At 45.9% G+C, this 12,079-nt stretch overlaps 1 protein-coding gene across 1 annotated transcript; it reads right to left on the bottom strand.

The window, feature by feature from the left end:
* Positions 1 to 486: 486 nt before the first annotated feature.
* On the bottom strand, positions 487 to 10,508 carry LOC144105728 (uncharacterized). Its single transcript, XM_077638833.1, has 5 exons — positions 10,378 to 10,508; positions 7,419 to 7,576; positions 5,757 to 5,830; positions 2,523 to 2,603; positions 487 to 747 (listed from the first exon to the last, which is right to left on the bottom strand). Exons 1-5 carry the CDS (start codon positions 10,489 to 10,491, stop codon positions 611 to 613), a joined length of 564 nt encoding a protein of 187 aa, XP_077494959.1. The 5' UTR covers positions 10,492 to 10,508; the 3' UTR covers positions 487 to 610.
* Between the last annotated feature and the right edge of the window lie 1,571 nt (positions 10,509 to 12,079).

Here is a 12,079-nt window from a genome sequence, read left to right as displayed (position 1 = left end):
CCCAACCGCGTTGCGATCATATGCGGTACAGTTATGATTTCGAACCCTTCACCCCTGACCTTGACCCATGACCTTTAGCTGACCTCTGACTTTTGACCTTTGATCTTCGGCATTTGACATTGAGTGACCTATAGGTTGGCCATTGACCTTTAATAGCATCCGATGGGGCGATGTGAAGCCATCCGATGGGGTGTCGTAAGACCATGTGATATTACGTCATAAGCACGTGGTCATATGGGTATAGGTATATAAAACGGCTGTCGCGAGCGTGTAGCTGCTATGGACGTGCCTCAGACGCTCAGCAAGCGTGCTTGCTTTTCGCTGAATTCCTGGGTTAACTAATTTAAGCCACTGCCATTTTTTTAACGTCAGTTTCCAGCTAATATGATTTTTTGTGTCTTCCGTTGGTTTCCCGCTTTTTGCTTGGGCCAGGAAAATGGCCGGTAGTATGCGTAAAATAATAAGACACCATAATAAGCATCGCACTACTTTAATAACCTTCACAATCATCTCTGAATATGACAACTCTCAGGCGTTGATCGGCTTCTGGAGGACGTCAGAAAGTGCCTCCTGTAGTACGTTTCCACTTATTCGCTCCAAAGCGGGCAGCCTAGGCTCCCGACTGACACGAGGAATCGTAGATCTGGTACTTGGGAGAAGTGCCGCAGTTCTCGGCGTAGATGAACTCGCAGCAATCAGCGGGCTCGTTCAGCTTGTCTGCGCGACGCCAGAAAGTGCATCCGTTTCCTGCGCGTTAACGATGTCGCTGTAATGAAGTGCATTCCTGCAGGAGCGCCCCATGCCTTCGAAGACACGCAACTCAGAGAGAGAACAACACCCGCCTCAAACGCTTGCATGCGTGAGCTTCATCTTTCGTTTTGTTATTTTTTTTTGTGTTATCCTCTAGGTTCTCTTCGTACTGTGAACAAGACGCATGCTGGTTCCACATAAGAGATGACCGACCCTTACAAATATGATCTATAGACAGTCGATAGACTTCTTATAGATTTTGTTGCCTTCCTATATATATTTCTTTTTGTCTATTTGTAATCTATTCACTCCCTATAAACAAAGTCTACTCCAAGTGTATAGCCAAATATGTATAGATTGTCTATAGACTGTCTATAGGATTTGTATTGCCTATAGACTTCCCTAAAATTTGTCTATAGAAAGCCTATAGATTTTGTAGAGAGAAGTCTGCGGGCAGTCCATAGACTTTGCAGACAGAAGTCTACGGTCAGTCTATAGAGTGTCTAAAGAAATTTTTGTAAGGGCATACTGCTCTTGGTCCGATGTATCTAATAAGCATTTATTATTTGCTTCGAGATGTTTGCTTCAGCGGCAGGGTTATGGGAAGCCATCGCAGTGAAACGCAGAGGTTGGGGAAGTTGCGGGTTTAATGGCTTTTCTTCCTTTTTATTTCATGCTTGGCCGACACGCAAGGGTCCTAGCGGGGGCGCTCCGGCTGAGGTTGCTGGCCCGCCTCGCCGGACGCGTTAACTGTTTCTTATAACCCTTAGTCCATGCGTTATAATTGCTCTATTAAATTAAACTGACAACATGAGTCTAGCAAGAATACTGTCCAGTAACAAAGTTGCCTCTCCTGTTACTTCCTAGGCATCGTAAAAGTGCACTCTTCTCAATACACGCAGACGACTCGTCAAAGTTGAAACACTGTTTTTTTTTTTGGTTTGGCAGCCTGAGTTTATCGGAATTGTACTTGTAAACGGGCAGGCTATTATTCGGACGTGTACGTGGTATCCAATGTTTCAACAAACATTGAGATCAGGGGTGGCTGTTATGTTAGAAGGCAAGGGCGTGAGGATATTTATTCAAAATACACCCATAAAATTGACAATCACTGCGTAATAAGTTCGTGTGGTCATCTACCAAGGCAGTATATAGACGACCTTTATTTTTTACATGGGCAGGTAAGAAAAAAATCTGTCGCTATAAGACACCTTCTGTGTGTTCAATATTTGACACTCAGGCGCCGCGGCGGATCATTGGTTATGGTGCTTGGCTGCTGACTCTAAAGACGCGGGTTCGATTCCGACCACGGTGGTCGAATTTCCATAAAGGCAAAATGCTAGAGGCCCGTGTACTGTGTGATGTCAGTGCAAGATAAATTACCCCAGGTGGTCGAAATTTACGGAGCCCTTCACTACGGCGTCCCTCATAGCCTCACTAGCTTTGGGGCGTTATACCCTGATAAACCATAAACTGATTTGACACTTTGAGGCTGCGCAAAAAAAGTGCTGTTCGTGATATGAAAGCGTGGATGTATGCCAGTGCTTGTGGTTCGGTGGTAATTTTGTTTTATTATTGTGTTGTGTCCGCATGTGCGTTGCTGATGAAGGCTATCTCACATGAAAGAAGAAAACCTACCGTGCAGCTCTCTCATCAATGTCCGTTTCTCTACGCAGGCTGAAATTCCAATTTTTTTTTTCACAGTGTTTTCCTAAAGTTAGGGGCCAATTGTGGCTCACGGCAACGGAGCGCATACGAGATGTCACACTCACCGTTGTCAGCGTAATCATGTCGACCAACATAGCAGGTACAGTCGGTGTAAATTATGTGGATACTTTCTGGTGGAAAAGTAGCTGCAAAAACAAGGGCATAAAGGGAGACCACCCTTCGTTTTAGCAACGCCTAGAAAAACGCTTATATATACAAAAATGATACCAACATTGACAGCAAGAGAATGTGCTATAATAATTCGAAAAAAACAGTCGCTGTTCAAAATTTAGTTTCTGAAGAATGGCTTAGCCAATAAAAGCAAAAAAAAAAAAGGTGTGGACGCAGAACCGACAACTGTAGCAAAAGGTGCGTGCTTAACAGTGAAGGGGGGTACGCTGGTGAGTCTCCTAACTTTAACTTTGCTCACTGTTATTTTCCTGCAGTAAATCCCAATGCACGCATATTTCGCGCATGGTTTCTTGAGAAGCTGTTTTTTTCCGGCATGAAATACGCAGCATTCACAAGTGACTATGAAAAAGGCTGTTCTAAATTTAATTTTCCCGCGTACCCAGCCCTGCTGAAAAGAGGTGTGTGATGCAATAAATTCATTTAGTTTGTTATACAAATATCATACAATTATCATACAAATCACACGAAATTATCATACAAATATCATTCATCTTTGCAATATCAAACACTTCTCGTATGTCCTACAATATCATTCAAATTGCGTAACACTTCTGTGACGAGGCCTCTATGAGGTTATTGCATCATAAAACTTTTCTGGCCAGGGCACTAGCACTAGCACTAACTTGTTCACGGACAAAGTCTGCATGACTATCAGCTAACCTTCACTTCATTGACAAATCGCAGGCGCAGATTTCGAAACATTGATAATATTCATAGACACTTGGATTTGCTGGCGCTTGATACAGAGAAATGCGTCGCACGACCAAGACAGCGATAGACAGGATACACGCATTGTGTTCCCATAGTTCTGAGGGCATGTGTCTTGTCTATCCTTGTATTGGTAGGGTTAAGTATTTAATCAAATGAAATGGGCGTTCGCTGAACCTTATATGCAAAATATTCTCTGTCCAGGTGAGGCTTGTAGCTATAGGTACAGAACTTCGCTTTGATAATTTTAGTCTGCTGCCAGCTGCTGACCGCCAGAGTGCCAAATACAAGAGCGCTGGGTATGTTGCACGACCAAGAGCATGGCAGATGCACATGCGCACACTCAATGGCACTTTCACTGCTAAATCAGAGACTGCGTACTGAATTTGAAGAGGGGCATGGACAATACATTGATATAATCATGACGTTTCTGATAACCTTGTTGAACGAATACTCCGTTTGCACCACTCGCGGCCCCAATAGGAAATGAACTGAAACTGCAAGCATTGTCCTGTGATGCCGTTCAAGTTGCATCCCTGGCGACGCTCTAAGAATATCCCTTTGAGAATGGCAAAGCCCATCATCAGGTTCAAAATTTTTAGGCCTAAATGGTCGTCTTTATTCTGACCTTCAAGTTGCTTGCTGGAGGAAATCTGCAATAAAGTTCTTGAGGCAGTGGATGACATGGCCATCCACGCCACACAGTGGCGGGCCTCCATATACAGCCTCCGCGGTGGCTGAGTGGTTATGGCGCTCGGCTGCTGGCCCGAAATACGCGGGTTCGATCCCGGCCGCGGCGGTCGTATTTTGATGGAGGCGAAATTCTAGAGGCCCGTGTACTGTGCGATGTCAGTGCACGTTAAAGAAACCCAGGTGGTCGAAATTTCCGGAGCCCTTCACTACGGCGTCTCTCATAGCCTGAGTCGCGTTGGGACGTTAAACCCCCTAAAAACCAAACCAAACCTTCATATTCACTTCTTGCTGCGGTGATTCATACATTTCATGCAGGACAGACACACCGCCCACCGAAGCCGCTAATTCTGCAGCAGTTATTCTGATAACATTCATGCGCTTTCTTTTTTGCTTTCTTTTTCCACTCGAAAAGAAACAGGCTGCGGAACCAAGCATGGGCGACCATTCATGAGATGTACCGAAGGGGTAGTTTATGAAATTCCCCTCTCGTGCGGTCGTTCCTATATAGGACAAACCAGGCGCTGTGCACAACGAGCGAATCAGAGAACATGAACGAAATGTGGAACAAAATAAATAGGGCCCAAATTTACCCAAACATATCAGATCCTGCCCTCCACGCTCTTGTGAGCCATGCTTTTCAATGGTGCGGATTCTTGGCAGGAGTAGCAATGTGAAAGCCAGAGAACTGATCGAAGCGTTCTATATCAGCAAGAAAGGCAGTTTGTGTGTCAGCGAAACATCTATATCTTTGTACAAGTTTTCTGAGCGATGCTTATCGTGTACGACTTGATGTGCGATAATGATCCTTGCGCAGGCGCTGGCTGACTGTATATATATGCATGTATGTGGTTTCTACTGCAAATTAAACCAGTCGTGAGTGGCGCTCTGTCCCGTTCTCTTCTCTCGTGTGTGTGTGGTTTTGGCGCCTTTCGATTACAATTATCGCTTACCAACTAGTCCAACAAGAAGTTCTCTTCAGATATTTCTGTGAACTTGAAACGTGCATATAAGCATGATGGTTTCATCCAAACAAATTGGACAATCTCTGATCTGCTTTGACATTGCGGTCATTCTAGCAATACTCTAGCACATGGTTTCAAGACCTGCGAACTAATTTCCTTGCAGCCCTGAACGTTAACCGTGTGTCGCAGGCATTGGAACAATACTCCTCGTTTCTGCCTTCAATCACTCGCCTGCGGGAAAAAAAGAAACAGTGAGCTTCAAAGGCCACTTGAAGGCGATAGAACCAGAGTATTATCCGGGAGCCGCACTCGTTGATACAAGATATTTATGATGTTATATCACGCCATGAACTTCTTCGTTCCTTTTGTCAAGACCGTTTTAGCCATTATTGTTTTTCGAAATTCATCTCGCAATAACTGTCGTAACGGAAGTTTACACCTCGAACTTCAAGGAAATAAATCATTGACCATTCCAATTGAGGTCGCCTAGCACCCCTTGTTTTCTAGTGGTTACAAGTATTTTTCGGCCTGCTGCTCAATTTCATTGGGGCGGAATGCTTAGAAAACTTTTCTTTGACTCCATATTGCATGTAAACTTTTTATCGCGGTGCTCTATAGCCAAGCTGCCATCGCCCAAACAAAATTCTTTATCAATATGATAACCCAATCAGTCCAGCTACGCTACCCAAAACCGAGTTATAATTGTGTATGAGAGAGATAACCGCGATGGGACAATATACTTACAGTTGTAGGGTTTAAAGGTAGCCATGTTTTTGCCCTCGTAGCATGGCGAAGAGGTCAGGGTAAATTCGCCGATCCTTGAAAAGTCATAAACAGAAATTTACTTGAATTATTCCACATTTCAAATTGCAGACTCATTAATTTTCACTTCGCTGTGCTACTGATAGGCGATGGAAGTCGAATGATATCTCTAACGCTTCTTAATAATTAGGATTTTTTGGGGGGAGGGGGAGCGGGGGGAGGGGAGAGGATCGAGTGAAACTCGGTTTCAACAGATTCTTACGCCCCTGAAAGGTTCTTGGAAAACGGGGATATGGCCCATTTCTGACCGGAAATGCGCATTCAAGAAAACGAAATCGGCCGTAGCACAAAGAAGTCATTCCACAAAAACTTAGCTTGTACGTATTCTGTAGCGGTGTTCATATATAGTTCATTATTCTTTTGAAATTCTATTTACACAGAAATTGTTGCCTATGGCTTGTATTAACATGTTCACAGTTCAGAAAGTACGTTTTAGATTCGAGAGGTAAAAATAAAGGTAACACAGGAATACAGCTCTTAAAAACATGCAAAAATTGCTATATAACCGCTGCTACGTCTTTTATTGTCTTTGTAACTTTTGAAGGTGTCTGGCTTTAAATGCTTGCTGTAGTGAATTGAAACTGTGCATCACTGATTATATTACATTATTTTTATTTTTCATGCCGCAAATATCTTTAACTACATAACTGGGAAAAACAAGTACCATTGTTTTTCATCATTCCGCTACATGACCATTGATGGCATCACAATTATTTTGACTCATTGCGCAGCTCGTGTCTTTGACTATATAAGTGCGAAGGTAATTTCCTAGCGATGACTCAAATTAAGGTTTTGACGGCTGGCGTTAGATGTATATTTAGCACAATTTTTAAAATTAAGATTAAGATTTTTTATCGGGTTTAACAATATAATTTGGATTAAAAATAGTGTTTTCAGGACGGACCACTAATTTCCTGCTTGTTCCTGCTATAAAAAAATTGGCTGTGGATTAGCTCTGGTTAGGCCGGGAGTGACGCGATAGCTACAGGTGGCCGAGTGGAACTTGCTCAGTCGAATTGCAAAGTCAGTCTTTCGCCGCTCCGTTTCACTGGGCGTTCCTTCTTCATCTTCGTCCATGGACGTGGATTCGCTCTCTCCCCCTCTCTACTCGCCCCCCCCCCCCCCCCTCGGTTTCGCCAGCGTGCCGCGCCGCCGCCAGCTGCTCCGCACCACGTGACCAATCACGTGACAGCGTGGCGGCGCAGCCACGGAGCTCAAGGGCGGCCACGCTGAATGCTCGATATGCCAGCATAATGTAGCTATCGCCACAAAACTTTTTCCCACAAAGCGGCCTGATAACTCAATGTAATGAGGTTTTCTTATACTTTTTTCGCTGAAGAAAGTTATGCTTGTATCAACGTTTGATCCACTGCCTACAAAGAAACAAATTAATAAAAAATTACATTTTACTTCAATGGTCGCGACTTCTGTGCCCGTACCATTTCCTCAAAAAATGTTCTTACGCCATTCGTCAAGTTTCAGGGGGCTTTATTTCAACAAAGCTTCGGACGTTGCGCATGCACTCAAAATAAGGTGATTTGGCAGTGAGCAAAATTCTAATATTGCACATGAAAAAGACCTTACGTTGATCCATCCTTCCCGTAAGAAAAGGTGGCTGGCGTGCTAAAGTTTTCGTAAGCACCGTATCGCTCAAAGGCAACACATTTTGCCGCTCCACCGATAATCGGGTCCAAGTAGTAGTTCCTGTACATCATGTACCACTTCCCAAAATTTGGAAAGCACTGCAAAGGCAAAAAAGAAGACAACAAAAAATAATCAAAAATTTATTGCGATCTATGTGGCATACAGCTTACTGGGAAGAGGTAGTCGTGGCATCTCCTTTTAATATTCGGCTCACTTTTCGCGAGCATCGACGCAACGCGCTACTCGGAAACAACAGAAACACCGCGGCCACACCTCAGGGTCACTGTTTGGTCTTTCGCGTTCAGCCCGCATTCTGGCCCCCCGTAGCCTGGCCGCATGCTCTCCCATAGTTTCTGCACTCTAAACAAAAGGGAGTAAACTGTCCTCTATGCTCACACCCTTTTACAAAAGGGCAAGCGCTAGAGGACAGTTTACGCCCTTTTCATACCCATGTAGGTGTATTCTTGCTTCGAGTGTATGGGTCTGGTTTTCATTGCTCTTTCTTCCAGCAGTGCTAGCACAATGTGCTGGATCCGTGGAGCGTTTGTGCCAGGCACACTATAAACAGAAGGGACTAAAAAGAGAGTAAACTATCCTCTGGCGCTTGAGGACAGTTTACTCTCTTTTTACTGCCATGCAGGCGTATTCGTGTTTACAGTGCAGCGTACTCCTGAGCCCCAGGTCGCTGCGCTTTTGCAGTCTCCACTCTGTATCTTAGTTCGCTACGACGTTCCGAGAGGACCCGCTCATGCGGTGCACGTCGTGCAGATGCGCACATAAGCAAACCGAGTACGCTAAGCGTTCTGGCACTCATTCCACGTTACCTAGAGAAAAATTAGCTGCGGTTAATCTACTGCTGAACCTGGTCAGCGAGCGAAAGCTGTGCTGTATCGGGCGAATAGACGCGGCTCGGCGTCTGTATACATAGAGTTCCGCACACTAGATAGGCAGCGCGGCCACCCTGCCACCCTGGCAGGTGGCAGTTAAAATAATGGTTGAACGCGAGAGGCTGCTCACCCAGAGAAGGCTGCGGCCTAATGCTGCAGTGCCGCGTGTCTACCACAACGCTGTCTGCGGTAATACATGCAGCCCACATCTCTCTCTCACCACCACCACGCACCTCAAAGCGCGGTTGAGGCGTCCACTAACCCAGGGAGCCAGCTATGTGCCCTTCCTGTCCTCAAAATCATCATAGTCTGGAACCTTGTCAACGCCAACAGGCCGCAGCGTTCATTGGGTGATCAACCTCTCGCGATCAACCAGTAACCGCCTCCTGCAGCGTGGCAAGGTTGGCGCGTTGCCTATCCAGTGTGCGGAACGCACTCGACGTTACAGACGCCACGCCGCGTCTGCTTTCCCGATTGAATGTCGTTGAAGGTCACTCTCCGGCCTACGCGACGACTGCTTTACCTAGCGTAGTGAAGCTTTTCGCTTCAAAAACGTGAGGAATGTCATGTGCAAGCCCCTAGTGATCTCTGGTGCGTTCTGTCGTCCACAGACAGCTTAAGTTGACAGTTTTGCCATATTCCAGCTAAAGCGGACATCGTTTCACTTACTACATAACAACGTGCTTCGTGTACCTATAAGCGCTCTTGTGCTTAACCTGGTCGGGTCCCCATAAAGCGGGCGGGTGCTGAGCAGCTTACATTTCCAGCCTGTCGGGCGCTGCTTCTTCTGGTTGCTGTTTCCGCTTGCTCTAGATATTTGCGGCGCCGCGGCTAATCTGTACGGGCAGTTTCGATCTTGCGTTTAAGTGCAAGATCACGAACCCGCATCGACAACAGCATGGAAGCGGAGAAGTGCGCAATAGCACTCGGCGTAAGCGCTCGTCCCCGATAAAATCGAGTTAACAATATATCAGAGTCATAGAAGCATGCCGAAACTGCGCGCAAGGACGTATCTCGTCGACCGCTCATCGAATTTTACACGGAAGTCAACACATCCCGCCAGTCAGCCAAGTCTGGAAGCATGGGCGTCTCTCTCTGGTAAATAGCGTGTTCATGCAACAGGCCGAGCCTCACCCTCAAAGCACCAGCGGAAGGTCAGTCGAATCCTGACAAGGCGGAAGATATCCCGCTTACTTACACAAACATACTAAAACACCGCAGGCTCTCCCGTAGAACAAACACTTCAACCACCACACGCGGCGAAACTATCCGATGAAAAAGCAGACAAATGGCGCTCAGGCACAGCTTCTACGCTACCAGATACTCGGAGCAATACCCCTTATGCGGATGATACCCAAACCTTCGTCGTTCCACGTAGGAATGCACTAACCCCCCCCCCCCCCCCCCCACCCCCCAGCCTCCCACGTCCATCCCTAGCTTCTCGGTCCCAATGGGAAGCCGCTCTTTCTAAAAGCTCAGATGTGGACGACCAGCGCACACTGATCTTCTGGGCAAGCCGGAATCTATCAGCTAATGGGGCCCTCGACTAAGGGTTCCACCCTCTGGGGGCTATAAAACTCAGGAGGAAGTAACTTTGAGGTCAGACAAGCGAGCCCAAAAGTCTAGGACATGCAGTTGTCCTTTCCGTAAACGTTCAACACCGACGTTATGAATTTCATGCAGTGTACCTGCTGAAAGAATTGCAAAATTCCTTTCTTAAACAATCCTAATTGCTTTTCGCGATCTCAGCATTTAGCGGTGTTGATTACGCGGAGAATGCGCAAAATACTTCTGAGAAAAAATAGGAAAAGTTATAAAAGACTCAAAGACAATAAACCGATCGCAGTGCCAATTTCGTAGGGCCCATGTCTGGGATCACGTCATGTCAGAGGTTGATGGAGTCACAAGCGGAGCGAAGCACTTTCCATAGAGGGTCTTTAAAATGTAACAAGAGCAGTTGCTATCACTTATCTTCTTATCAATGACTTTAGAACAGATGCCCGAACTCTTACCTTGCTCCCATCTTGGTATTGTTGAAGATCACTTCGCTCTTCAGGATACAGAATCTTCGAGAATAACACCGGCACAGTGTTTGCTAGAAACAAGAGTATCTGCGACAAGCGCATTTTGTGCTGCTGACGCATCGCTAGATATAGTCACACAACGGTGAGAGAACCATTTATAGCAAATCACATTTCCTGCAAGAAACCCAGCACGTTTTTTTTTCCTGTTGAACGAGTCGCCATGCAGAAAATGCGTGCAGCTTTTCGAGCAGGAAGCACAAAAGATGACAATAAGCCCCTTATTCGGTCACTGAAAATGTAAACAGGATAGTAATAAAATGGTACAGGGGCCGGATTTCCGCTGCAGCTTTGTGTGGCGAAAAATTGCTGCAGGACATGAACCTTGGTTCCCAACGTTGCCGATGTGCACGTATGAGTACTTCGGCATCCTGGTCGTGCATGCCTGCATTTTCCAAGCTTAGTACTTACCCCAGAGCGTCGAGCTGGAACAGGAACCACACCGAGTCCGTATTTCTACAATGCTATAGGTCTATAATGCTCCGGCAAGAATACGTTGTCTCTACGCTGGAGAAATTTAGGAAGGCAACGACTGTGGTCGTATCCCGCTCATCGATCGTTTCCATTATTTTTGTTATATTGGGGCTTTACGTGACGGAATGGTTGTGTTGAACGCTATCTTGCACAGAATACGTGACTTGAAGCGGTGAACCATTTCCGACAGCATTCTTAAGATCAGCATTAGTCGTGCTTTCGATAACGACCGTGGCGATCACAATTCCATAGAGGCGAGATGTAAAAACGACGTTCAACGGACACTTCGTGTTCTCATCCTTTTCCTGCACTTCGCCTTGCAGTGCGGTTGAGGTGTCCATCGAGAATTAAGACAGTTACCACGCCTTCCATTTCCTGATAAACAATCACTATTGCAGAAACGCCTGAAAGAGCTGATTGCGAGCTCGCTTTAGGAAGGAAGCCTGAAGGTTGTAACCCTTATTACTTTAGTCACAACTGACAGTTTAGTGTCACTTTCAGCAGCTGATAATCGCACAGGACGCGACATTCGGAGGCCGCAGGTTCGAATTCCACCTGTGGCATGTGGCTGTCGTCTCCTGTTTTCTTATAATTTATCTTTAAACAATAAAATAATTACGCTTTTAATATCCCATTGATCAACACTCCAAATTAATAAATGCAGAAAAATTCCCCTTTTCCTCATGGTTTCGGTGGCTGTAGGCTTCCTTCATATGTCTCGCCTATTTAGTGACACTTGCGCAGTCCCACATAATTGATTTGATTGAGATTCGCTGCAGAACGCACGCGGTGTGAATTTAGTGCGTCAAACTCTCTGAAATATTTCTGAACACACTTAACGCTGCCCACGCGCGTAGACAGCTTACCTGAGCAGTGAAAATCCCTAAACCACTCAACAGTGCCGGCTTCGCTCTAATCCGGAAAAACAGTTCGGAGCTGCATCGGCGTCGTGTATCCCAAGCAGATGTGCTCTAGCCGTCTGTGCTCGCGTCTGTCATCTACAAGACGGACAAGGGTACACTTAATTCATCCATTTCCCACTCAAAGAAGATGGCGAAGAAAAGCCACGTCATCTCGCTTGATTCCGCTTGCTATGGCTGGCAAGACTGCTCAGTTACTTTGGTAGGCAGTAAACGTGTTTGCCAAAAGTAACCGAGCA

Source organism: Amblyomma americanum, chromosome 9, assembly GCF_052857255.1.
Source record: "Amblyomma americanum isolate KBUSLIRL-KWMA chromosome 9, ASM5285725v1, whole genome shotgun sequence".
In the NCBI taxonomy this organism is placed as follows: domain Eukaryota; kingdom Metazoa; phylum Arthropoda; class Arachnida; order Ixodida; family Ixodidae; genus Amblyomma; species Amblyomma americanum.
The sequence above is the reverse complement of the archived record's forward strand: the minus strand, read 5'-3'. Positions and strand labels throughout refer to the sequence as shown.

Excerpts from the sequence above, each read along its gene's own strand:
- LOC144105728 (XM_077638833.1), bottom strand. The coding sequence starts at position 10,491 with ATGCGCTTGTCGCAGATACTCTTGTTTCTAGCAAACACTGTGCCGGTG. Across the intron at positions 5,831-7,418 it reads TACGGGAAGGATGGATCAAC|GATCGGCGAATTTACCCTGA; the intron begins GTAAGGTCTTTT and ends TGACTTTTCAAG. Across the intron at positions 2,604-5,756 it reads TACCTTTAAACCCTACAACT|CTACTTTTCCACCAGAAAGT; the intron begins GTAAGTATATTG and ends TTGTTTTTGCAG.